This window comes from Poecilia formosa, unplaced genomic scaffold (assembly GCF_000485575.1).
Source record: "Poecilia formosa unplaced genomic scaffold, Poecilia_formosa-5.1.2 Scaffold3, whole genome shotgun sequence".
Lineage (NCBI taxonomy): Eukaryota > Metazoa > Chordata > Actinopteri > Cyprinodontiformes > Poeciliidae > Poecilia > Poecilia formosa.
The window spans coordinates 4,765,442-4,793,030 of NW_006799942.1; the positions used below are offsets into that span (position 1 = coordinate 4,765,442).

At 36.9% G+C, this 27,589-nt stretch overlaps 1 protein-coding gene across 3 annotated transcripts in view; it reads left to right on the top strand.

The window, feature by feature from the left end:
* Positions 1–21,024, top strand: part of cadm2a (cell adhesion molecule 2a) — a 227,846-nt gene extending 206,822 nt beyond the window's left edge. For all 3 annotated transcript variants that reach the window (XM_007556010.2, XM_007556017.2, XM_007556026.2), the window contains 2 exons: positions 13,224–13,346; positions 14,757–21,024. In XM_007556010.2, coding sequence (XP_007556072.1) covers positions 13,224–13,346; positions 14,757–14,875 — 242 coding nt within the window. In that variant the 3' untranslated portion in view covers positions 14,876–21,024. The remainder of the gene's footprint in view (positions 1–13,223; positions 13,347–14,756) is intronic.
* The last annotated feature ends 6,565 nt before the right edge of the window (positions 21,025–27,589 follow it).

Here is a 27,589-nt window from a genome sequence, read left to right on the forward strand (position 1 = left end):
CTGTCAATATTTACTACACAAGGTAAAATACATTTCCTTTTGTCTTTATTGTTATATATTGACGTACCGTATTTTCCACACTATAAGGCGCACCAGATTATAAGGCTCTCCTTCAATGAATGGCCTATTTTAAAACTTTTTTCATATATAAGGTGCACCGCATTATAATGCACATAGAATAGACGCTATAGTAGAGACTGGAATTACGTTCCACTAGATGGAGCTGCACTAAACTGAATGTCAATAAAACAGTCCGACTCCGGTCGGCGAGGAGAGCCTTCCGCGACTGGGCCGGGGCGTGGCCGGATGATGGTCACCCTTCTCCGTTCGCGCACAGCATGTTCATGGAGAACGTGGTGCTAAATGACCTGCAGACGACCTGATTGTAGACGGTCGGTAGGTAGATAGGTCAGTCAAACTTTATTAACAAACCAGCGTTCCGACAACTATCCCAGCATGCACCGCACACTTCTTCTTCTACGGGCAAAAATGAAGTCGGCGGCTGCTTACCATAGTTGCTAGACCTGTTGTGGCTCAATATTGGTCCATATAAGGCGCACCGGATTATAAGGCACACTGTCAACTTTTGAGGAAATTGAAGGTTTTTAGGTGCGCCTTATAGTGCGGAAAATACGATATTCAAAATACATTGAGCTTAGTGATGCTAGACACACTTTGGAATATAATTGCACATTGACATACTTTTAAGGCTTAAAACCAATGGAAAAAAGCAGTTTAACATTAGAATATTACATCAGATCAATAAATTTTTTTTATTGTCCATTCTGATTGGTTTAATATGACTGAAGTCTTTCATCATCCATTTGACATGGTTACTCTTTTTTTTTGGAACTTGAAACCATTATTCCTAAAATTTATTTAATTTATTTAAACAGTATTAAAAACTGTTCTAAATTTAAAAGAGCCAGAAGAGTTATTTTGGGTACCAAAGCAAAATTCGTCCTGGAAGCCCTGTAATGCATTCCCTATGAGGAGCTGAAAGACATTGCTGGGAATTGGGAAGTTTTGGCATTGCTGCAACCCACATAAATTGTATTAAGTAAAAAACAGGAAATAAAATTGAAAACTGCTGTGAGAATATCACTTCTTTATCCAAATGCGGTAACCAAGTGTTGACATGAACAGAAAGCTGAAACAGAGGTATAATTACAATAATCCAACTAATTGTGTCTTACTTGTGGTTTTAAATTATTTTTCAGACGAGTTTCACAGGAAATGTAAACACATTTTTACACTAGGTATTTTTTATCATGTATGTTTAGCTTTTTTCTCAAGACATTCAATTGAATTTTACTTTTTCTGTGTTCTTAAACTGAAAGTTTTATTGCAGATGGTTTTTTTCCCCATTAGTCTACCCTTACTTTTACTGTTCCAGATCCACAATTGCAGAATAATTTTACTTTATCACTCATCCTTTCTGTAAATTACCATCTTGTAAGCCTCACAGGACACTTGAGTCCCCGTTCACATTTTCTCTACATTTTCCTTTGTTGCATGTTTCCCTGTTCTCTCCTCTGCCTACCCTTCATCTCTCTGAAGATCTTGTTTGATAAGTGGCTTCCAGCACAACATTGGATGTTCATCACCGGTGTTCTTTGGTTTCTTCTCTGATGTCTGTTTAGGTAGTTCAGGGACACAAGGAATGTCGATCTTTTCAGTTGTATCTTATGGGAATCTACATATCGGAATTCTACACGGCATTCTCAGTCACAGGATACCACCCTATCTGTCTTCATGTGTCTGCTTGATTTATTACCACTTATTTTCACAGCCTTGGGATGAAACCAAACATCTGAGGAGCGATACAAATCCCCATGATGTTTTGTCTTTTTAATAAAGTCAACCGCCTGTGCGGAGAAAATACACATTAAGGCTTTAACTCTACTGGCTTTATGTGGAATATTAGCATATTCTGAGAAGCTCTTTTACGAGTCCCATTTTCTTTTTAATGCACTACTTATGCCAGTCTTGCTCTTTCAACATAAAGTACAAGATGACCCAAATCAAAGGATGAAGCATTTTTGCATCAGAAAATGTGAAGGACATCAATAGCTCCAAAACAAGTATTTTTTTTTTTCCGTAATCCAATACTCAAACATTAGGAAAAAACATTTTCTAAAGTGCAAAATTATTGGAAAAAATGTCTTCAGTATTTGTAGGTATTTTTCAGATGTGCTCACCTGTATCTTTATAGTTTTACTGCAGGTTGTGATTGAAATATTAGGTGATTTGTGTTTTTATGCCAAATATTCAGTGGCCTAAAAGTACATTTAGGAAAATTGCATCTGTTAAATCTCTTGGAAAGACATTTGTTTAAGTTTAGGGCTATGTAAATCAATGAAATTGAACTTGGAGAAAAATAAAACTCAAAACCTAAAAAACTGAAATTGTAATTCATTAATAGTAAAAATAAAATGAAAAAAATAGGACCCAAATGCAGGTTCATTGACAAAAGTCTAAGTAGATTAACTTTAATTATTAACCAGAACTCAGGAATATAATAAGACATGGACTGACAGCAAGACATAAACTAAAGACCAGATGGAAAGAACGATTTTGGTTCTCACTTTTAATCATCCTCATTTAATCTTTACCATAGTTCTGCACCTCTGAGCTATAAGCCTAAACACTATGAAAAGTGAATTTTGAAATAATTAAGATGTATACACTTAAGGGTAAAACAAACAATTTAAGATATAAACAGTCCAACTTAACTGTTTCTATTAAGATCTTTAAAACTGAATGTAACAAATGCACAAACTGGAAGTGAAACTAAAAGTAAGCAGATCAGTGTAATTTGTAAATTAATATGTTCCATTTAATGGAGACCAAAGACTTTCCAGTGAAACCACACACATTTCAAACATTGAATTCATTATCCCCAATGGAAAATCTATATTTACTAAATCCTGCCCTATTGTACAAATTCTAATTGTTGTTGACCCTCAGAGTGGATCTAATGTAAACAGTTTGACGGATACACCTCTTTTCATCTGAACTGTATACTGCAGGGCTGATGCATAGCTGCAGTATGTAATCCATTTTATTAATGAGGTGCTGGCAGGTATGGCCAAGACTCACACTGCTTCAATAGCCTGGCCAGCCTTAATAGCTACAATAACTCTTGCTCTAAGTATCAGGTCCATGTAGTATAATCAGACCTTCCCTTCCATGAACACACACTTACATACAGACACAGATACACATTCTCTTCCCTACCAGCCGTTTTCTGAAATTTGCCAAATGCTTTTTCCGTGGCTTGTGAATTAGCTTCAACCTTGAAGCTCAAAGGTTGAATCGTGTACAAGGGTTTCTGTTGTGCTTAAAATATTTACCATTCACTTCCCATAATCTGCGTTCGCGTGGCCAACCTTAGTCCCTGTAGCCTTTTATTGCTGTGGAAAGAGGACCAACTACTGAGAAGGCAGCTATTATTCATGCCCCAATGTCTGGGCCTGTGGAGAAAAAAACATACCAATCTAAAGCCTTGCAGAGTAAGTTTTCCTTTCTGAGCCCAGTAGTTGTTCCCCAAGAGGAGCTCAAGCTAAAAATATAGAAATGCAAACGTAGGCTGCCAGAGTTATCTATTCAGCACCATGCCTTTTACTAAGGGGTAATCCAAAACACTAAACATTGGGAGGAGCTCCTCTTCGACTGAAGTTGAAATGAGTGAGTACACACTCAAGCTAGATTCAGGATAAACCCCAAGAGTTCAGTCAGTTTTTAATAGTTAAGATTAGCCCCTGAGCATTTTTCTTTTACAGGGGATTCTATCCTGAAAGCCTTGTTTAAATGGTAACACCTCAAAACAAGGCAGGTTTTAAAGTTATAACCTGCTAATCTTAAATGGCCTGCCTCAAAACACTGAGCAAAAAAAAAAAAGAAACTTGGGTTTAAAATAATTATAAAATAATTTATTTATTATTATTATTATCCAAATTTATGAATAAACTGTATGAATTTTAGCATAAATCTACTCTTGTGTTATGAAAAAAACATTAATAAGTTTCCCTGCGTATATTTTTATAGCTTTAGCCTCACATTTACCTTAAAGCTTTTTAAGATTGAGAACAAACCTTTTGTGAAAACTCAATAAGGAAAGGGACAATTTTCATTCCTTGGAGGGATTTTCTAACAGCTTTATTCTATTGCTATTGATCCTGTTTTAAAATGGAGCACAAAGGTTAGATTGTGTGATGAGCAAAGGAAATATTTCCTTGAGGGCAAGCATCTGGGGCAGCTGGTTAGTGGTTGTGTTTAGTGGTGAAATGGTGAAATATTGAACAGTGCTGACCATTCATTCTGCCCTATGCTCTGCACACCTCAGACATAAAAGCCACGGACCACAGGAGAAATTAAAACATAATGCAAAGGTTCTTTCACTTATTGTTGGCCGACTTATTGATGACCTGTCACTTTTCCTCGCTCCGGGGAAGAGCTACAGCAACACTTGTAGTAAAGTGTTGAACAGAAAAAGGCAAAATCATTAGAACCTACGGCTAGTTTTATGAATTACACACAACCTTTGGTTTAATTAAATTTTAGTGGCAAAGGACACATTTTGGAGGATTCATAAAGACACAACGGCTTATTTCATTTGCATGGACCTCTTTGTCATGCTTGACTTATGTTGTTCCCTGTGAGACTATTGACGATAAAATATTTCTTCAAAACCAGCCAGTTCAAAACTAGCTGTAGGGTTCTTTTTTTTTTGTGAACCATACAGCTGCTTCAATTGCAGCATAGTGTTTGATAGAAATATCTGAAGAGCAGCAGCAATAAAGTCAGCCTGAAGTTATTGCAGCTCTGACCCTGTTTCTCCTACCATCACATTATCCCCCCACCACCCGTACGGCACCCCTTGCCCTTCCTTGAAGGTTGAAGTTAATTTTATTTTCTCTACAACACCATGTTACAACAGAAATCATTTTAGTATACCTTTTCTTTATGACAAGTCTAGAGTACACATTGTTGTTTTATTAAATAAACTACATTATAAATCTTCTGTAAAGTCATGCATGGCATAGTTCCCAAGTGTTGCAAACTAGGTAAGAACTGGTAAAGGTATAGAGTATTTATACCAGTTTGGTGCAGACGAATTGTTTAAGTCATAGCTTCAAAACTACAAAAAATGTTCCACTACAAAACGGTTGTAGTCTGAAGTATCTTCAATAAGATTCCAGAGTCGGGTTTGGAGTAAGTGGAGTTTCTGCCGAATGCAAAGAGCAGTTGTTTGGCGCTCTCCCTTCCCTTACCTGCTTGTTCACTATACTAGTGTCCTTCACGGTTCTTTTGTTTGCAACAGAGAAAGTCTGCAGTTTGAAAGTAATTGTGTGAAAACATAAGGAGCACTTCTGTTACTGTCATTATTGTCGCTATTTCAGGTAATGCTTTTTCAAAAGGAAAGTTGGCATGCTAAGAGGCGAGAGCCTCAGGTGTGTTAAGCATTAGAGTGAAGGCTAGGTGGCACAGCCCATTCTTCTGCAAATTAACCACCTGTTATGAGCCTGTTAAACTAAAATCCACTATTAGAACATTTACTTAGGATTGCTTCTAATAAGATCAGTTCATTTGAATCCCATATTTTGCTTTGGTCTTCCACCATTGTGCAAAGTCAGCTGAAACAATATATTGTTTCAACTAAAATGACTAAATTTATGTCACTACTTTTGTAACAATCTTAGACATCATAATTTCTAGAATAATTCATATATAATTTTAGCCAAAGTCCCATAAAGTTATAAAAATAGGAAAAGCACTGTCTTAGAACCGTCATCCTCTGTTACTATATTGTATTGCTGTTTATTGAGAAATGATGACATCAAGTTGTTTTAATAGATTCTTTAGGCCTAGTAAGTCCATCATTAGATATGTTGCAGGGCTTACCCTGCTTACCACAAATTCTTTTTTTCTCCAATAAGAAAACAAAGAGGAAGAGGTTAAATATTCAATCCAGTGTCCAAATGTGGGCTTTATAGAATGATTAGCTGAGGTAATTTGTTCTTTGGATCTAATTAATCCACTCTGACACAGAGAGCAATAATGCACAAGGGCACACACACAAGCACTCATGGTTTTGGAAATGCTGCCTCTTTTACACCTCTCTCTCTCGTGAACTGAGTCATGTCTTAGTGTTTTACATGTACCTCTAGTCACCCCTTTCAGCCTTACTCTGTAAATGATAATATATTAGACTGCTGCAAAAGAAGCATAAGGCACCTTTCAGAGCAATCTGTTCTGGTTTTCTCTTTAACTTTAACATTGCTGAATAAATTATGAGTGGCACATTTAACTGTGAAATACTCATTTAATATTTCGTTTTCTCAAAAATTATATTTTTTATAAAGAGCAGATAACTGTGCTTTGATTTCCTGTTAAATTTGTTGCATATTTCTTCACATTTTTATCTTTAGGTACATTGGTAAATGTTGACCTTAAAACAATATCCTACCCGGATTTTGGAATTTTCCATTTTTGGTGAGTTTTCAGAGAAATGTGATAAAAAGCACTTGACAGCCATAGCATGTAATACCACACACTGCAATTAAATTTTAATCAAACTTGCTGGACATTTAACTAAATTAAGCTAAATGAGCTAAATGCTTTCAGTAAGAATGTTTGTGGCTACAGTTATATTACAATCTGCAACATTGCCAAGACGTAGCAGTTCACATACATTGTCAAAGTCAGGTGAACGTTATTCAGAGTTACAGCCGAGAGCCTAAGGTCCCTCCAGAAGAGCTGCAGACATCCCACATTCTTAGCTGCGAGTGTCTGACGATCAAACAACTTACACCTTCTGGGTGAAAAAATACAGCAGCAATACAAAAGCCAGTCTGAGGCTTAACTGAAGAAGTTAAGGGAAAGAAAATCAATATTATAACATTTTCTCTGACTTCTATTGGTTTATAACAGATAGATGGTAAAATATTTATTATTTTACTGTCTCTACTCTGTTCTGTTTTGAGTAGCCGTTACCTTGGAAAGCCATTCAGTCCCACCCTTTGAAAATGGAAGTGCTCTGATAGCAGGACACAGCACTGACTGCTCATAAATACTTCGCACAACCTTACATTAAAAAAAAAAACCATCATTTTTAGGGCATTCTGTAGTAAATAGTACTAATATACAGATGTGTTTATAATGTTCCAACACATACTGTACCATTCCTGAGCCCACTTAAGTTTTAGGTTCATAGTAAAATTCCTTTGTTTTGGTGGAGTTACTGGCATTACACAACGCAGTCCACCGACTGGGTTAAAAGAAATCAATAATCAGAATAAACGGAAATTAATCATTCATATGTACCAGTCTGGGTATTGACAAGTTTCACTTTTTGAACTGAATAACTGAAAGAAAAAAACGATTCAGTGATATTTAGATGCAGATGCTGCTGATGCTGTAGATTTATTAGAGCTATTGCAGCTTCCTAAAAAAAAATAAGTCATAGCAGAATATATACGTATTATTATCTTAGTTGTCAGATCAAGTATTTGTTTGAAAGTTTCAAAGCTACTGCGTCAAACAGCATGCAGATAAATACAAAAACACTTTATTTTTCAACAATTATCAAACAGTTTGGGGTTGCCTTAGGTGTTCCACAGTTTCACAGTGAAGTTCTGGTTTATTCCTCCTCAGATCTTTTTTTTTCTAAGGATTTCCAGCAATCTCTTTGATCATCTCATAAAAACATCAAGGGTTTCATATTTACAGAAAAGATTAAGATTTTTTTATTATTATTATTTTTCACATATTCAGAGGAAGGAAACAATCACAGTTCCTCCACAGCAAATTTATAACATCCTGTTAAAAGACACCTTTAAAGCATGACTGACCCACACCATAGACACAAGGGCACAAGTGCTGCTTTATTGATGGAAGCAACCAAAAGCCATTCCTTCATAGAGCTACATCTAAAACGGAGAATGTAAAGAAGCATCACCAGAGATAAGAAAGGGTGCCTGCAGGGAAGGAGTTTTAATATTAAATGAATGTAAAGCCAATGATGGGAAGAGAGATGAAGTGACAAAGATGTGCTTTGTGTAAAACATACTAATATGTGCAGTGTCTGATAACTCCCCACTGTTCATATAAAAGATGAGCGCAGATGAAAGACAGGGTGGAGGTGGGAGTCATTCAAGGCACAGGAAATCTTGTGACTTCACTCGATGGCAAACATCTGTGATATATGGAAGGTTCCTACTGAAAGAAGTGTTTGATGTTTAAGAATCCAACGAAGACATGTTTGATTTTGAGTATCCTGGTCATTTAAGAACTCCCTGGTGCTTTAGGTGTAAAAAGTCAGCCTTTCCAGGAGTAAAGGACTAACGCCCCAGCAAGATCTAGAGAAACACATGCATGCATTTGTGTTTAGTCACATTGATTACTGTGATAGTGCATTCACAGGACTGCCTAATAAGGCAATCACACAGCTGCAGCTGATCCAGGATACTGCTGCACTAAAACCAGGGAGACGGGGCACATCACCCCAGCTCTAAAGTCCTTCCACTGGCTCACTGTAGCTCAGAAAATAGACTTTAACATATTTCTGTCAATTTATAAATCATGAAATGGCACAGCACCAAAATACATTAAAGAGAGCTTTGATGAACAGGACTTTGAGACCAACTGTAGGAAATTGGGTGTCTACAGTACGTTTGATTTCAGTGTTTTTTTCTTTACTAAAGCTTTAGCTTCCTACAGTTTGAACTATAATCTGATATAAATATTCATTATTATAAAAGTGGTTATAGGTCACATGACCTTTATTGTAAGCATTCCAATGGTCTTAATAATTTGAAGGAAAAAAAAAATGTATTTTTTGCAAAATTCAAAAAAATGTTCTACCATGAGGTTTGAACGGTCACACACTGCCCAGAAAATACAATAAACCCCCTCAGGTCAGGTTCCCCCAGTGAGAAAATCCTATGTGGATAATGTTTTAATTAACAATAAATTAAAAAAGAATATAAATAGCTGACTACCTGGTGGCTAGATTCATTTTTTATTACTTTAAAATGAGCAAATAATATTAAATATTAATCTCATTGTAAAATCTCAATTCAAGTTCAAGCCAACACTTTTCTTAAACACACTAAAGCAGTTTAGCATTTTTTTCTGAGAATGCCAAGAATTATTGTGATGATTTAACAGGAACACATTTGGTCCCGTTTGACCCAGCAGTGGTTTATAGAAAACGTTAACCCTTTTAATTTATTAAACAATCCAGACTCGCACAGCTATGCGACAAGGAGGGTTCTATAAATATTACAAGAAGAGTTTGCTCTGCCACACACTCATATTAAATCATACAGAGAAGGATGTATATGCCCTTATTAAATAGTAATGTCTTTGTGGGCCTGCAAAATGTATAACTGTGTATGCAAGATCCCTTCTGTCCTCCTTCTTCTTGGCTCAAATAAAGAATGTTTTGTCCCCTCGTCCATCAGTTTTGGTTTCCAAACTGAATAAAGACACAGTTCCAGAACTGTGTCTGGAACTGTTCCAGACACAGTTCCAGACACAGTGTCTGGAACTGTGTCTGGACACAGCATTTTTGTTGCATTTAGCAACAAAAATGCTGCTAAATGTTTAGCAGCATTTTTGTGTGTTTCCCCAAATTCAAACCAGTCAGAACATTAGCCTGGTAAAAAGCAGCTCCTTGTTCTATGTTTTGCTTTGTACAGAGGATGTGGACCCGTGGTTATTGAGAAACAATTGCTTGTTGGAGCCATGGATTCTGTAAAAGTTATAAATTATACCCAGATGCTAATGTTTTACTGTGATGTATGTAATGCAGTTCAGTGCTATGAAGCTTACCAGATATTACCTGGGCTGTAAGCAACCCCCAGCCCCATCATTAATGTAAAATAATAAAACATGATATTGACAGCCTATGCTAAATTGTACATAAAGCAAAAAAGTTAAAAACATGACAATAAAAAATAAATATGGTCAGCTGTCAACACTTGAGTCTTTGCAAATTCTAACTTTTTTATTAACACAACCTTTTTTTAAATATTTGTTGAAGTATATCTGAAAAGAGGTGATAGCCAAAGCACTGATTTAGACTCCCATAAAATATTAGTATTTCTTGACTTGGTTTTAAGTTATGAGTCAGTATTCGCTCTCTCTTCCGGTTTGTTTAGTGTTGATAGGTCAAATATTTCAACTGCATTTTATTCCATATCACAGTTACCATCAGAATTTCAGTGCAACCACAAAGGTCATTTTAAGGGGACTTGCAGTAAATCCTGCTTGCCAATTATGCATTTGGCAAGTTGGATGGACATGTATCATTGTGGCTAAGCTAATGCTGGAAACAAAAACATAAGTAAGGAAAATGACCATCGTTATACTACTGATCATGTGGCTTTAATAATCACCATTTTACAATTTTAAATCTTTAACTTGCAAAAAATAAAATTCAATGCCGTCTTAAATAGTGCGATGCAGTGGTGAGAGTGCTTCATTGTGCAGTTCAAAAATCTCAAGACTACGCTGTGGAGTTTTTCGAGAGGTATTGAAAAAACTCAGTTTTATGTGAAATGAACCCGGCGATACATTAGTAGGTCACATTCTGATTGAGACTGGGCCTCCAAAGGAGAAAGCTGCTCACTTGTTTCCCATATTTCATCATCTTTTTTTTTCCCCCCCCAAGTTTCTTGCCTTCTGCTAAAGTTGAAACTTGTTCAAGTGCTATCCCTTAAAGCGTTTTTATCAGACAGAGCTACCTCCTGCGGAGCTGCTGAAGTTTTTACACAACTTATTCACATTTATGAAGAACTCTTCAAAAAATCTCCAAGAAATTTATGAATGTGATTCATTTCGCAGAGCTTCAAGCCCATGAGAATGCACAATCACTGATTTGTATGCAGATGAGAACGTATGTGGAACACACCACATTTACAACAACAATAAAAATTCATGTGTAATATTCCTATAATTTTGAAAATAATCAAAGCATCACTTGCATTACATACAGTGATCAGGCAATCTAATGTAAAAAACAAAAGACATTCACTTCTAAAAGAATATCTGGGGATCTAACAGTCAGCCAGAGGACCAGCAGTCAAGGGAGTGTGTGTGTGTGTGTTCAATGGTTAAAAATACACACATATACAGGGAGAAGCCCGACACAAAGAGAATAAAAGACAAAACTGTGTGTGTAACTAAACGCCTCTGTCCTCGTCCTGCTGGGTCCTGCCAGGGGAAAATTCCTCCACTCTCTGCTCCGCCAACCAAGAAGAACCGCAGCACAGTGAAGCTATGCTGCTCACGTCCGTGTCTATGAGCGTGTGTGTCGGTCTGTATGACTTTGTGTTTGTCCACTCGGAGGCGGCGAAGTGTGACGGCCTGGTCACTCAGACCGTGGAGACTTATGAAGCGAGAGCAAGCCAGCTGTTCAATTTGGCCTCATGGGCAGACAGAATGAAAAGTGGAATACTGAAGAGAAATAGTCAACATACGACGTGTGCTGTATGGATAAGTCCTCTCTCTGTAGCTACTATTTTCTGCTCAGGCAATGCCACGTTTTAGCTGCCAGAAAGTATCATGTACTTTCAGGAACACATGCAAAATCTTGGGGGTGTTTAAAGGATGCCATTACTCCTCCAAAGAACAGCTTAGTGAATGTCGCTGTAATCTTTTAGGTGTTATGGATCAAAACAAATAATACAGTCTCACCGCAGAACAGCTATCCCTTTCACGTTTTTGTTTTTCCCAAAGGTTTACAAAGAAGAGATCTTTCCCTAAAGCTGTTAGTGTCAAATTTCATGCCTTAAAAAAACTATTTTTTTTTTATTTATTTTAGAAATGTGACAGAAAAGTGTGTCTCATCCCTCAATGGATCAGTTTTCTTTCCTGGAAAAACATGCTCTTGGATGTTAGACCGCGGCCCCAGCAGACTGTCAAATCTCACATTCAGGAAGAGCGGTGTGGTTTTTGTCCTGACCGTTACAGTCATGTCTGTGTACCTACGAGTCTCGTTGCTTTGTAAGTGCGACATTGCAAGGGATGAGAGCCTGCTCCTCTAAATCCGGTATTGATACTTAAGTACTTAAGTGCTCCTTAAGGATCATGGGACAGTACAAGTATTTTGGTGTCTTGTTCCTGGGTGATTTTGGGATGTCTCGGTTTGGGACTTCTTCTGTAGTAATCCAAAGACTGCTCCAGTCTGTATTGGTGAAAGAAGAGCTGAGCTAAGCTGAAAGGAAACCCATCCATGGTCGTTAGGTTTGGATCATGACCGAAAAACAAAATCCTGAGTTCAGAGGCTGAAAGCTCCGAGTTGTGTCTTCTGCTTCTCCACATCCACAGTGGGTCTGTTCCAGATCCAGGCTTATAACGGGATGGAAGACACTAGATTTTGTGTGAAAGCAGCCAGACATGATAATGTGAGTAACCTCCTGTCAACCCTTGTGTCCAGAAATGGGATCCAACCGACCCCACACACGTACAACTTGAATCATTTGCCACAGTCCTCTAACGTTTGCCTCAGTCCTCACACGCACAAGGGTTAAGAAACAGACATAAAAACATATGGGTTTTTGCACTGGGCAAAGCAGGAAGATTATTCTTTTTTTATATATATATATAACTTTTGTTTTTTTCTATCATTCTCCTACTTTCCAGCAGCTGGGGACCTGTAGCAACTCTCTGACATCTAATTCTTTTCCCTAACATTAATTCCCTCTCTCCAAGAACTGAAAAAAAGATTGATCCTCCCTACTTTTTTGTGTAATGATTTATTTACTGTATAACATTTTTTTTCTCTGCTGTTGCCCTGATTTGCATGCTGAGTACCCCTGCAACTCAGTAGGGGATGTGCTAAATAATTTACATCTTTAAACCAAGTCCCTTATACATTCTCTTTTTTTTTATTCATTTTGCCAGATGACTGTCATCGCAGTCCTATTCTTCTTGTGTCAGTGTGATGTCCATCTCTCGTCTTCTCCGTTTTAATATTCTCAGAGAGTTTTCACAGGCTCTCTGCTCTGAATGCATGAAGTGTAAGAGGGAAGGAATGACAGCAGCTAAGAACAACCGTTAAAGCAGGAACAAACTGGAAATAATCTTCTTTCTTCTCTTTGCTCTCTGGTTTGTGCTGTCTGTCTTTTGTTGTTCCCCTGTGCTCACTCCTTCACCTCACTAACCAACACTTTGATTGTCTCTCTTTGTTTCTTTCTCCCCTGTCTCCTCAGATCCCAATGCGCTGGGGCAGCATGGCACCGACCATGCCTTGATTGGAGGAGTGGTGGCTGTAGTGGTCTTTGTCACCTTGTGTTTAATCATTGTTCTGGGAAGATACCTGGCCAGGCATAAAGGTAAAACCACAATGGGCCAGACCTCAAGGCCCATTGAATCAGTGGAGCGTGCTCTACTTGTCAAATATTAGACTGCGGCTCTTCTTTCTTTTCAAAGTTACCGCTGGATTAGGATAGAATGCGTTTTGCACACTTGGGAAATGTTATGTAAATGACTTTGATTTGAGCTGAATGTTTCTACACTTAGTCGCCTTGTAATTGAATTCCCAAAGTTTTATATTTAATTGGGATTTCATGCAAAAGATAAAATACTGAAATGGACGTAAAATGATATATGGGTTTTCAAAACTTTTTAAAAATTAGCAATCTTAAAAGTGTGACTTGGATTTGCATGTAGTCCGTCCTATCGGAAACTCCTAAATGGTTAGTCAAGTCCAGAGGACCGCAAAGCACTTTAAACTACATTGAGTTATATACACACACGCATTCACACACAGATGGTGGCAAGCTACTACACTGTAGCCCCAGCTGCCCTGGGGCAGTCCGACAGAGGCGCGCTGCCACTAGGCCCTCTGACCACCACCAGCAAGTAAGGTGGTTGAAGTGTCTTGTCAAAGGACACAACGACTGAAACAGAGAAAGTGGGGCTTTGAACTGGAAACCCTCCAGTTATTAGACAGATTCCTACCACAGTTTCCACCGCTGAGCCTGATAAATGTATTCCAGAACAACCAACATTCTTCAGAGATTACCAAATTAGTAAATAGTGAACATTAGTACATTTACTAGGCACTGTAAGTCGACATATGCCTTTTTTGTGTGTGTGTCAATGAATAACAATAAGCTTAAAAAGGAATAATAACATGTAGATTAATTAGCATTAATTAATCCCAAATTATATTAATCCGAAATTGAACCAACAATTAAACACAATGCATAACAATCAATTACTACTTTTATATTGCATTGATTAGTTTTACTGTAATAATTTTCAGAGTAGCATAGATTTTATTTTATTTTTTCAACTATGTCCGTTTTTTATTGCAACAAATGCAAAGAACATATTTTTGCAACTTCCTCTAAAAAGAATTTCATTTGGAGCACATGCTCAAACTCGGTTAAAAGAAATCACAGGGAGTGCTTATCTAAAATATAAAGGTGATGGTCAGAATTCAGCAGCAATGCTAAAACATTTGACCCTGAGCACAGCATCGCTGTATTTTAAGTCTTGTCAGTCTGAAAATGGCCTGCGTGTTTGTTGATGCTTTTGGGTTGTGTCTGCAGAGGGCTTTACTCACATTTACCACACTATCCCAGCTTCTCATCACTCTGTCTATGAATAATGTAGCATCACTGATGTTGTCTTCAGATGTGCTGTCTGCCCCAGGCAGCCAACGCCATGCAGGGCTGCTCAGTATTTGTTTTCCTTGAGATGGGTTTGTTTTTTTTCCCCCGCCCCGTCTTCTGCAGGAACATACTTGACGAACGAAGCCAAAGGAGCGGACGACGCGCCCGATGCCGACACAGCCATCATCAACGCTGAAGGCAACCACGCACACGCAGAAGAAAAGAAGGAATACTTCATTTAGACTGCATAGGGAGCTGTGCTGCTCTCTACCTTTTCTTTCAGTCCCTCTATTTCTTATAGTCTCTCTCTCTCTCTTTCTGTCCCCCACTTTCGTCTTCACCTGTGGCCACTGCCCCCCTTGAGTCAACACAGCCCGCAGGCAGAGATGTTCCCCGAGCTTTTTATTATTATTATGTCCTCTTGTTCAGCATTTTCCTGTATTACATTTTACCGTTTTTTTTTTGGGTGGGGGGGTTGTCCTTTTTGGGAGATTTTTTTTATCTTCCACATGCAGTTTGATGCTGCTCCTGAAGCTCTGCCCATTCTCATGTTTTTTGCTCGTCTAGTGACACGAACTCCTGGAAATCTATATCTCTGCCATGGCTGCTTCTTACATGACCTCTTGTTCACCCTCTTTCCTGTTTCCCACCAAGCAGACACGCTGCCACACGTTGTATCTCATGCCCCCCTCACATATCTCACGTCAACACGGTGCCTAAAAATACAGACGCCATCGAACTTCTTTCAATGCCTTCATGTGTCGCCTGTCGGTAGCAATGTAAATGCTATATGTAGCTCATTTCATTGCTTAGTTCACAGCTTTTAATTATACATTGCGTCCTTTTTTATTTGAATGATCTGTGCTGTTTACGCCTTATACGTGTCTATCACACTGAATATGGTACTTTTAGATGAACCACTGCGCCCGACCTCCCCATCCCCTCTGAATAAACTTGTAATTAAGCAGTGGACCCTTGTAAGATAAGACGAAGGTTTTGTGTAACACTGTAGCAAGGTCCGTCAGATAAGTGTATAATATGATTTTCACTATTAGGGTAGGAGTAATAAGGGTTAGCACGGTGTTGTTTAGAGCAAAGACCCACCAAAAATATTTGAAAGAGTAGATGTGGCTTTTTGCTAAATCTGCTGTCCCTGTGTACTTTACTCTGTACATCCCTGCACCGTGCAGACAGCAGTTTAGTGAAACATGTTAAACCCTATCTGGACAGCTTACAGTAGTCTGTGTTTTACATTAACGGTTCAGATGTACAGAAAGAAATCTCCACGTCTCAAAATCTGTAAAAATTGTATTGAAATTCTTTTCACTTTTCACATTTTAATAATTTACTTTCTGTTCATATCATAATAAAGTCATTTTGCAGCTAAAAGGCCTCATGAAATATACAGTGAACAATTTAAGGTTTCTGTAATAGCAAAATAAAACCGTAGCAGTGTGTAGATTTGAGGATAACACCTCAAATCTGTAGTTTGAGGTATTGGGGCATCGATAGATTGAGGTACAGGCAGAAAAGATAACATATTTTGACTATGTGGGATACGCTAATGGACGTCTCTCCATTGGTTTTCATCATAAACAGCTGTAGCACTGGCTGTAAATCAGTTGTAGTGTCCACCTTTAATCTTTAGGTTTCAATTCAAATATTCACATCATCAGGGTAGAGGTTTTGATGATCCAACACGTTGTCTTTTGGTTAAAAGATGGCTACTAGTTTGCTAGTTCGTCTCATTTGATTCAAAGATTGTACCATAAAGTTGATCAATAACAAAAAGACAGCAGCCTTTCACTTGTAAATAATAAATCCTGTAATATAGGAGACAATGATTTGCAGGAAAAAGCAGTGATGCACTCCCATTACTTGCGTCGGTGAGGTCAGCTGGACTTGTAGCTCATCCTCTAAAACAAGCGTTCTTTTACCTTGCTCATATTCTTGAAATTTAGCCTTGTGGAAAACTGAAGAACATTATCAGTTCTTAGTAGGTAACTGATAATGAAGTTTGGACTGCCACTGTACAAGTTATGTTTCACTAGTTTTTAAAGAGCAAACTTAAACTGCATTACTCAATCTTTTTATTTCCCATTTAGTCAGTCACCGTTCCATTTCATGAGGTCTGAAAGTAAAAAAATGAAATTGGAGAGAAATGTTGAGAGTGCTGGCTAATACATCTGCTTGGGTCCCATTTCCAAAATGTAAAAACTGGAGGCAAACAGAAAAGCACAAAATTTGACAGAATGAGTACTGTGTTCCTTTGCCAACAACTAAATTGCCTTGGGAACGATTCTTTTAATCTAAAAGGTAATGGAAAGATGAAAGTGCATCTTTTTGAAAATGTAAGCTAAGTAATTTTTTTATATTAAAAAACTCTAATATTGTTGGTTTAAACTGTATCCCATTCCCTGTTATATATTGTGTCTGCTAAAATGTGGTTGACTGTAAAAAAAAAAAAAATTGCTGTTAAATTCTGGACTCCTGTATTCCTTCAAATGTATATTTGCCACTATTACTTTCATTTATAAGACTTTTAAAAAATTCTGTTTTGTTTTTGTGCAAAGCATGTACATAATGTGTAAGAACAACACTTTGGTACTACACATTAGCATGATTTTTGTTCTTTCTTTTTTTACTTTTAATTTATTTAAACTAAAGTTATTGACCAGAGAATCACAACAGAAGTACATTGTTTTGGTACTGCAGGTCTGAAGAATAAAATATTACAATAACAGTCAAGTTTAATGATAAGTCATATAAATATTGGCACAAATTGATGTTAAAACGGCTATGTATACGTAACAACAAAATAAAATATATAATTGCTTATATACCCTTTGCCCAAAATGAAAACTACAACATATTTCAAGAGGAATCAGCTAAAATGTTACCTTTATGTTGGTGGCAAAAAAATAATGATACTCATTTGATACTCACTGACCACTTTATTAGGTATACTTGTTTATTCAGTTAACACAAATACTGCATATTCACATATATCACATGGCAAAACTTCTAAACACTTAGATGTCTTTACGTTGTGAAGACGTCTTTTTGAAGTTCAAACCTAGCATCAGAATGAGCAAGAACATTTTAATTAGTTTGAACGTGGGGTGGTTGCTGGTGTCAGATAGGCTGGTCTAAGTATTTTAGAAATTGTTGATCTACAGAGATTGTCATAGTCAACTTACTGAATATTTTGAAAATGATTTGCAAATATATTTTTGTGTGGAAAAAAAGATCCCGTCGATATCAGTGCATGGAAATGAATGAACAGACTAATTTGATATAGTAGAAAAGCAAAAGTTGCCCAAATAATCAGGAATGCAGAATAATATCTCTGAACACTCAACATGTTGAGCTTCAAACTTAGAACAGATGGGCTACAGCAGCAGAATCCCACACTGGGTTCCACTCCTGTCAGCTAAGAGCTCAAAACTGTGGCTAGAAATCACAGCTTCACCAAAATTGGACAATGGGAGATTGGATTGCCTGGTCCAGCAAATCTCAATTGCAATTGCAGTATTGAGATGGTAGGATCAGAATTGCATCAAACAACATGAAAACCATAGACCTATTCTGCCTTGCATTAACAGTTCCGACTGCTGCTGGTATAATGTTATGGGGATACTTTTTCTTTTCCTCCATCAATTCTGTTTTTGTATTGATTCAAAGGAATTTGACTGACTTAGTCTCCTGGAAAAGTGTGATAAAAACCAACAGCAGTAATCTACTTGGATGAAACAAATTATTACCAAGGGCAATAAAAAAGTAGGCCCTGCTGTCTCCAGTTTCATGGCCAGTTTACAACTTTATGCAAACATGGTTGAATGGCAAAGTGTCTTGCTCTGTACGGCAATGATGGACTTCATAACTGGAGGGAATCAGATGTTAGAAATCCTTAGATCAATATCAGCATAATTTTTTTCTTGTCACAGTGTATGTAGGGATAAATATATTTTTTTTTAGGTATTGTTGATTAGCACAATTTTGTTGTTTCACACGTTTGTGCACTTCAACCTTCACCACACGGTTAACAGATTTAACTTTGTTTTAAAAAGCTCTTGCGGTTATCTGCCACTCTTTTGCAGAAGAAATCTTTTAGATATAATGCTCACATTTTCTGTTGCATTCCATCTGTGTACCCATCTTAGAAATGAGAAAAGTTAGGACATGATATTTAACAAAAGGTCTGCAGTGATGAGTTGGTGTTGGCATTGGAAAAGAAAAGGTGCCATTTACTGAATTATGCACTCTGGCCGTTACAATTTGATGGATATTTCTTAGTAAATGTTAAAATGTGTGTGGGTTTTTTTTTCTTTAGAAACCAACTGTAAATATTTGGTTTGAAATGAAAGTACTGAGTTGATTTATTGCAATGGCTTTTTATAATCAATAGACCAAACTTAAATCTTGTTCAATTTTGTTTTGATGTTTTTTTTTTTTTTGTTTTTTGTTTTTTCTAACAGCTTCGCTCATGCCACCATTCACTCCTTTATTATACAGATCCAATTGTAGCTGGTCCTTTTTTAATTTCTTCTTTTTTTCTCATGTTTAACGTTAGTTGAAGAACCTAAGCTTTAAAAAAAAAAACTAATTACCCATTTTATGTCAGTTTGGTAAGCAAGATTATGAGCTTAAAACTCCATTCTTAAAATCACAAACTTGTACGATTGCAATGCCATGTTCTTTAAGCGACAGGCTATTTCTGTCATTTTTGGTTCTCTAATTTCCTGGTTTATAGCAACCCCGTTTTCTTCCGCTGAAGGTGTGCTCGGTGCGGGTGAGGTTGTGCATTTATGCAGATTAAGCAGCACAATCCTGGCTGCAATTTTGGCAGGAAATTGCTCGCAATTTTATGACCAATTTTCACGTTGGCTGGGACGTCTACACACCAGTGCAAATTTGCAAAAAAAACACCCTTTTTACCTCTTTTGCTACAGGTCATGTTGTCTATAGCCTGCACAGATTTACAGCCAGGTACAAAAAAGCTGTTTGCCTGAAGTTAAAGAATTAGATGAGTTATCCCAGCATTATTTTATCCACCAGCTGAGAATTGTCTGTCAAATAATCAAACCTGGAGCAGAATAATGTTTGCCTGTTTCTGTGTGGGCTTGTAAAATACACCGGAAAAGGACAAGTTACTCTCTATTAAAGAGCAGATGCAGAATTGTGTTTTGTAAAGAAAATTCAGTCTGCAAAACTGGACATTTTGATAAATGAGCTAGCTCTTTATTATTTATCTGTATCCGCTTCCTGCCTACCTGCTTCTTTTATGCATTGGATGAAAGCTAATGTGTTTTTAAAGGGTAATTTGGCATTTTTGAAGAGATGTTTGTGGATGTTACTATCAGTAACAGCCCCCATACCTGTACCAGATTGATGTCATTGGCAAACATGTTTTCAGAGCAATGCAAGGACAACATTTAGTCACACAGTATGCTTTAGCTATTTAAGATCACCCAAAATATATATTTTTTGCATTTTAGTAAGATCAGTGCATACTAATTAGATGCAGTTTCACAGTATCGTCTCTATTTTATCAAACAAACAGCTTTCCCGTTGCGACACTGACGTTATATTAGTGTAATCATTACTAATTGCTAAAATAATGGCGCATCTTCAGTGTGAGTTCTTATAAATTGGTCTAATTGGTTAAAATTTTAAGTTTTAATTTTAACTTAACTTTTAGCAGAACACCACAAGACGGACGTTGGTCTGCTGCAGGTAGGGGAACTAGCACTAATAATAATTTCACAGAACGACACATAAGGAAATCTGAACTATCCCTTTAAAAACATTGCATTGTTACTGGAGCAAATCACATTCTCTTTCTCAAAGTCCCCGCCATTATGTAGATTCGACTCGTAAGCAGCATATTGAATGTTCATATTAATGAAAAATGTTATCAAGTCACTAAAGGTTGATGTGAAAATTATATCTGTTCTGGCTTAGAATCTGCTTTGTTGACTGGTTTTAAATAATTCAGGATTTTGTTTTGACACAGTTTCCGTGCCCTGTCTGGTTCTCCACATGCCTTTGCTGTACAGTTTACCTTCAATCCAGCTCTTTGTTCCTCCTGAAATATCAACGCAGACGTCAATCAGCGCAGTTTCAATATTGCCGCATTGATCACGTGTGACACAATCGCATGTAGTGATGTGCTGTTATTATTTTTATCAGTTTTGTTTCTTTTGCATCTCAGGAATATATTTCATTTAGGATTTCTTTCCTTTTTTTTTTCTTTTTTTTTTGGTGGTTTCCTGTTTTAAAATGGGGACATGTGAGCACTTATCACTCTACTCGTCCCTGTATGCTGACACCATGTATTTGTTTAAGATTACCACGATGTTAATAAAATTATTCAGTGATTCTTCAGTAATTCTGTCACCTTGCTGTCATTGAAAACATTCATTAGTCTTTTTGATAACTTTTGGTAAAGTCACAATTTACCACTTAAAGCTCTTGTAGGTTTTATTGATATTGATAAGGGAAAGAAGCTCTGATGATGCACTGCAGCTATTTATAGTTTAGAAACATTCAATTTGTCCTCATGAGGAGTCATGCATGCATGCACACACACACACACACACACACACACAGACAGACACACACTCTATCCCCAGAAACATTCCAGCAAAAACACCAACACATGCACAGAAGCATGCTCATATTTTTTTATTCAGAGGAATAATTCATGTTGTTTCAACTGCATGTCTGGGCTCTGTGGCCCCGATGTGTTGGCGTTCAGTTTTGCCATGTGCAGTCTTTAGACGACTTGGGAGTCTCTTGCTATATTTGTTGACTGTCTACACAATAATACTCCTGTGGAAACAGCTGTACCTGAAACAAGGAGAATATAAAGGCACTTAAACGGTCTCAGGAAATTAAACGTGTACAGGAAAAGAACGAAAGTCAGTGAGGCTGAAAACATTCATTATGGGCTCTGTTAGATTAACAGTGGACATAAGCGTACAGTTGATTTCACTTACAATTACATACAAACCAAACTGTATAAAATTAGGCAGCACTGTTCCTTGCAGCAAGAAGGTCCTGGGTTCGAATCCCCCAGATTTTCTCTATATATTCTCCCAGTTCATGTTCTCTCTGGCTTCCTCCCAAACTGTAAACAACATGACTGTCAGGTTAATTGGTCCCTCTAAATTGTCCTTAGGTGTGAAAGTGAAACCATTTATAGATGCCTATCAATAAATTAAACTATCACTGAAGTTTAATTGAGTTTAATTGATTTTCGTCGTCCAATTGAAAAATGGAACAAATTCACAGATTCTTTCATTCTAAAGAACATTTCTATTCAATACTTGATATAACAGAGTAAAAATTAAACTTGCATCCTGACACCATTCCTTTAGAGTAATATGATGCAATGAAGTAAACACTTTAAATCCATTACTCTTGATCAGATTCACTTTGTTGATTCGAGGCGACTTTCTCTGATAGTGGCAAAAGGACACACCCTTTACATCCTCACATTCACTTGCATGAAGAGAGTGAAGAATGTGCATACATTTTGGGAAGGATGAAGCACATAAAAACAGGTATAAGCATATGAAGATGGAGAGAGTGAGAGAGTGATGATGCACCCAAGCTTGAAAGACAGAAGGAAGAGCCATCCAGCGTTTTCAGGAAGTCAAAGGATGATGACTGAGGGGGAGAATTAGGTAATAGCAATAAGATGTCATGTTAGATTGAAGAAAGCAGCTGCAATCAGCCCATCTGTCAGGAATAAATGTAGCCTGGAGAGGGTTGCAGTTTTGCAGCTGAAGTATGATTCCTCCACTGATGGAAAGGGAGGGGGTCAGTGAAAAACTCAATTACCTCTCAATCAATTGAGCTGGTTTCTTGAACTGGCACAGGCGGCTCAAGAAAGACTGCAGAAAAAGAAATGGTTTTCACGGAAAAGCTAGTTTGCATAAATGATTTTAACCCACCCATTTAAGCAACTGCTGGCTGCATAACCTGCCTGAACGTTTTTTTGTTTTTTTTTCCTCAAGAAAACTTGCCTTAATGGACTGGAGATTTCATATGTTGTGAACCAATTCTTAGATAGTTTGAGCAATGACTAAACTAAACCAATCTCACAAATGACTTTTATCAGTAAACACCAGCCAAAATAGTTCAGTAAATCATTGCATTAAATTCTGTTACAATTGTGTTTCTGATTAAATATGGTTAAGAATGTGTCCGCCTTAAGTTTCATGGCAGCTAAATTTCAAAAAGTAGTAGCTCTAAACAAACATTTTAATTCACAGTTATTGTAAGTTGGTGAGCTTTTTATTTCAATGTTAGATTATCATTCTATCAATAAATGTACAAAAACAAATAAAGAGATCTTTCTGAAAGTTCAGAAGAGAAAGAATTAACATTTATTTAAATGTGAATAACTTTCTCTAGGTTAAATATTGTTAAAAATGACAACCTGGTAAAAGTTGACTGTGTGATCACGTTTTAAATGCTGCCAGCATACACAGTTTTAAACAAGGAGTTATATAATTGCTGTTTTGTTGTGGCCACATTAGTGACAAGGGAATAAATCAGGCCAAAAAAAAGCACTGGTTGTTGCAACTATTTATCACAAACAAAAGACTGCAGCCGACAAGCTAAAAATGTTCAAGTCAGGAATCGTGACGTAAAGCTTGGAACCAAAATGAATGAATGACATTTGTTTCATAATAAGCAGCATAAATAAGTATCCCTAAATGAAATGTGACGGCAAGGTTAGGTTATAAACCAGTATCTCAGAGTGCAAAGAGAGCATTAAATAGAGACGCAACCAGGAGACCCAGAGTCACTCTGGAGGAGCGGCAGAGATCCACAGCTCAGGTAGGAGAACCTGTGGATATAAAAACTGTAAGTCATGCAGTCCATGAATATAATCTTTATTATCAGAAACATAAGTAAAGACACTGTTAAAACAAAAAAATATACATGAAGTATCACTTAGAAAACGCTACAAACCAGAATACATGTGGAAGAAGGTGCTCTAGTCATATGAGATAAACATTAAACTATTTGAACTACATCCCAAACAGTATCTGTGTTGAAAAACTACCACTCTGTTTCACTATGAACACAACATCCCCATCCCAAAGATATGAACTTTGATCTTCACAAATGCTCTTTATCCAATCTCCCTGAACTTTAACTATTTTGTGAAGAACAATGGGGAAGGTCTTTTGTCTGTAGGTGTGGAAAGCTGCTAGAGACATATCCCAGCTTTTTTACAAAACCATGAATAATCTTCTTATGCTTCACAGTTATGCACACTTTTGTGTTGTCCTGTTATGTAAAATTTTAATCAAATACATTGAAGCTTGTGGTTGCACACTAACAATATTTGAAAAGTTTCAGCAAGTATGAATACACTGTACTTTAAACTACTGTAGAATTAAAGTCACTGTTATTGACTGCACACCCACCACAGCATCTTTCTTTCCATTTAATTTTGTGACCCCAAAAAGAGAATTGCATTAGAATGGAGCAAAGACACAAGTATGCAGATGGTTCTCCTTGAGAAATAACATACATGTGATAGTTTATCTCTGGTTTTTAGGGCTGCTGAACCTGGAGCTTAAGATGATTGGTGGCAATGCACACAACTCTAACTCACTGTCTCTTTCTGATCGTCCCAAAGCCTCCTGCCTCACACCTGTTCAGTGAGAGCCGGATCACTGGTGAAGGGAGCAGCCGCTCCATATGCAAATCCATATGTGAAGAGGATCTACTCTTCCTATTCTCAGCTTTTTCTGTCAGAGCCACTTTTCTGTTCATGCATATATTTAGTCAGATTATTATTTTAATGCTTCCTTTGCTATATTAGGTGGATTTAACTCAACTTCTTGTTTTTTTCCTTCTTTTTGTCCTCTCTCTCTCCCTCTACTACAGAATCCAGTATACAAAAATCTCCATTTACCTTGCTGGTACATTCCCTTTGGAGGCTGACAGAAGGGATGCATACTGGCTTTGATGTCTGGTGAATTTGCTGACCATGTGTATCTGCATTCTAACCCATATATGGCTCCACACACACTGTGGACTGTCTGCTCTCCTCCAAGATGCCATCAGCTAGAGAGAAAAAAAAAAAACACTTTGATGTGTATTAACTTTATTCTGAGAGAACTTCTTTTTTTGAATTTTAAGAAGCTCAAAACAATGTCTAGACCAGTTCCTTTTATGGTATTTTTTAAAATATTTTGAACAGTGTACCATTAGTCTTTCTACTGCCTTTTTATGCAATTCCACTCAATTTTCATCAGGCATGCCTTTGTGGAGGCAAGCCTTTCATAAAAAATTTTAAACACGGAAATAGCATTTTAGCAAAATTGGTGTATCCTCCTGCATTATCTTTTAAAATAATCTGAAATTCTCCATTCATTATTTACCCTTTTTCTTCGTTCATGTGATTCATCTGAATCGATTATTCTGATATCTTCATTTTTACATGAACACAAACAGTTTCCTGCAGAGCAGCACCAGTAAAATCCAGACAGAAACAATAACTTGTACATTTTAAATGAGCTATATCTTCACAGCAGTCCCTTCATCTTTGAAGAAAGTCCTGAAGAAATGGACTCTAAAAACATACTAGTTTATATATTTCTATATGCCTTGTCTACTCCACTGCTACACAGAACAAAAGAAGGATAATTCTAATTTAATTCACCTGCGATTGGGTATATTCTTTTTCTCTTTTAGATAACCGAGAGCTCATTAACTGTGAATTTGCGTATTTTTCTGTGGTCGTTTTCTGTTTCAAATTAAAAATGCAGCCATAGAGGGAAAGACTGGAATGTCATGTTTTACGAATTACAGCAGATTGTAAAAGGACATGATAATGTCGCTCATTATTTCTGAATCCTAAAATTAAAAACAGTTCTCATCAGTGGTGTTGACGTGAGCAAAACTATGAATAGTTTAATCACGAGGGTTGACAAATTATTTTATTCTGGTCTATTTTCGATCATACACCAATCAGGTATGACATATAACCACATGAATCATAGTGTGTTGGTCAAACTTATGCTGGTGTAACAGCCCTGAATCACTGAGACATGGACTCTACCAGTGGGAAGGTGAGCTGTGGTATCTGGCACCAAGTGGCAGATCCCTTCAGTCCAGGAGGGGTCTCCATGGATTGGATTTGTTTGCAGAGCACATCCAGCAGATGCTGCATTGGATTGAAATCTGGATGAATTAGAGGCCAAGTCAACACCTTCCTTTGGAAGGTTTTTCATGGATGCTAAGCACTGCAGGCAGGAAACAGCCCACAGAAGCTGCAGCTTGCAAATGTCTGACTCAATTGATTAGCCATCACAATTTGGCCCTTGTCAAATGTGCAAAAAAAAAAAAATAAATAAAATAATCATTTTGTTTGAACAATTTTTATTGCTTCTAACAAGATTTTTACTTGCTGTCTAATATATTTCACAGACCATAGTAAAGAGATGACCCATGTTTTTACCTATGTGGTCATAATGTCACACCTGATTGGTACATGCCCAGAATTCAAATTCCAAACAAAATTTCTAAATACAAAGACGTAAATTGGTGGTGCTACTAATATAGTAATGATAGTCATCATTATCAGTAATTTGTTTTTTTAGATGTTGTCAGGAAACATCCTGATCTTGCCCCTCCTTCAGTTTCACAGAATCGTACACCGTGATGTTTGGAACATCAACAAAGAGCTGAAAAGTACGTCGCATGATGCTTCCCTTTCCAGTAGAGGAGGCGTGCTGATTTCTCAGTCCTAGAACACCATCTGTGTTTTTGTCTCCATTGTAGAGGTCCCCAGCAGCGGTGCCATGGCCTATCAGCTCAAAGAAGACAGAACGTTGGGTTCAAAAACCCAGCTGCATCCTGCAACATGGGGACTTGATATGTTTTAGAGAAAGATTAAGACATAATTCAAATTTCCCGGAAAGACTTTATATTTATACACGCCAAACTAACTAAGTTGGACAAAAAAAAAAATACGATTGGCTGTCTTTGAAGCAAAATTTATATGAAAATATAAAATAGATACATGAATACAAAGCATACAAATATAAAAATGCATTTCCCCAGTCCTCATTAAACAAAAGGGATAAATAATAAACACCCCTCTAAAAGAAAAACTTCTCTGATTATACTGTAATAAATTGTAGCATTTTACAATAATACATGTCTGAAGCTATTGCCATTGTATCTTAGTAATGGCCTCATGCATCTGATGTCATGACATTCTGTTTAATCCTCATATTTCTAGCCTTTAATGTTTTGTAGCACTCGTTGCATATATAAGCACATTATTCATGCAATTAAGTTATTTCAAATGTCAAAGAAAAGGGCTTTTTTTTCAAGCTTCTTGGTTCAATTAAAAATCCTTAAGAAATTCATCAGAAACACAAAAATTGTATTTACATTAACTATAGAATTGTGCAAATTGAAATTATGAAAGCATGTTAGCTTAAAGGAGTCATGTCAATTTAGAAAAAAAAATCCTGTTTTTCAATTTAAAAGAAGTGTTGCGAGGTGGTTTTTCAGCTGCATCCAAATAGATGTATTTTGCAAAACTGCAATGGAATCACTTTTTTCACATGAATCACATGCTGGATGTTACTACTGGCAGAAACAACACAGGTGACAACAGAACATTGTAGAAGGATGATGGTTTGGTTTGTGTATAATTTTTTTATTAAATTTCTTATTTAATGAAAACACTGCAACTGCAAAATTAATTTTTTTTGACATTAGCAGAATATAGACAAAGATTTGTAACACATTTGTAACACACCACCAAAATTATACATATTTTTTTTTAAATTATACATAAAAATATTACTTAGGTTGCAGCTGGAAAAAGTAGACATAGAAATTACACTTGGAGCTGATTCCACAGGAGAGGGGCCTGATACTTAAAAGATCCGTCTCCCATTCGACTTTTA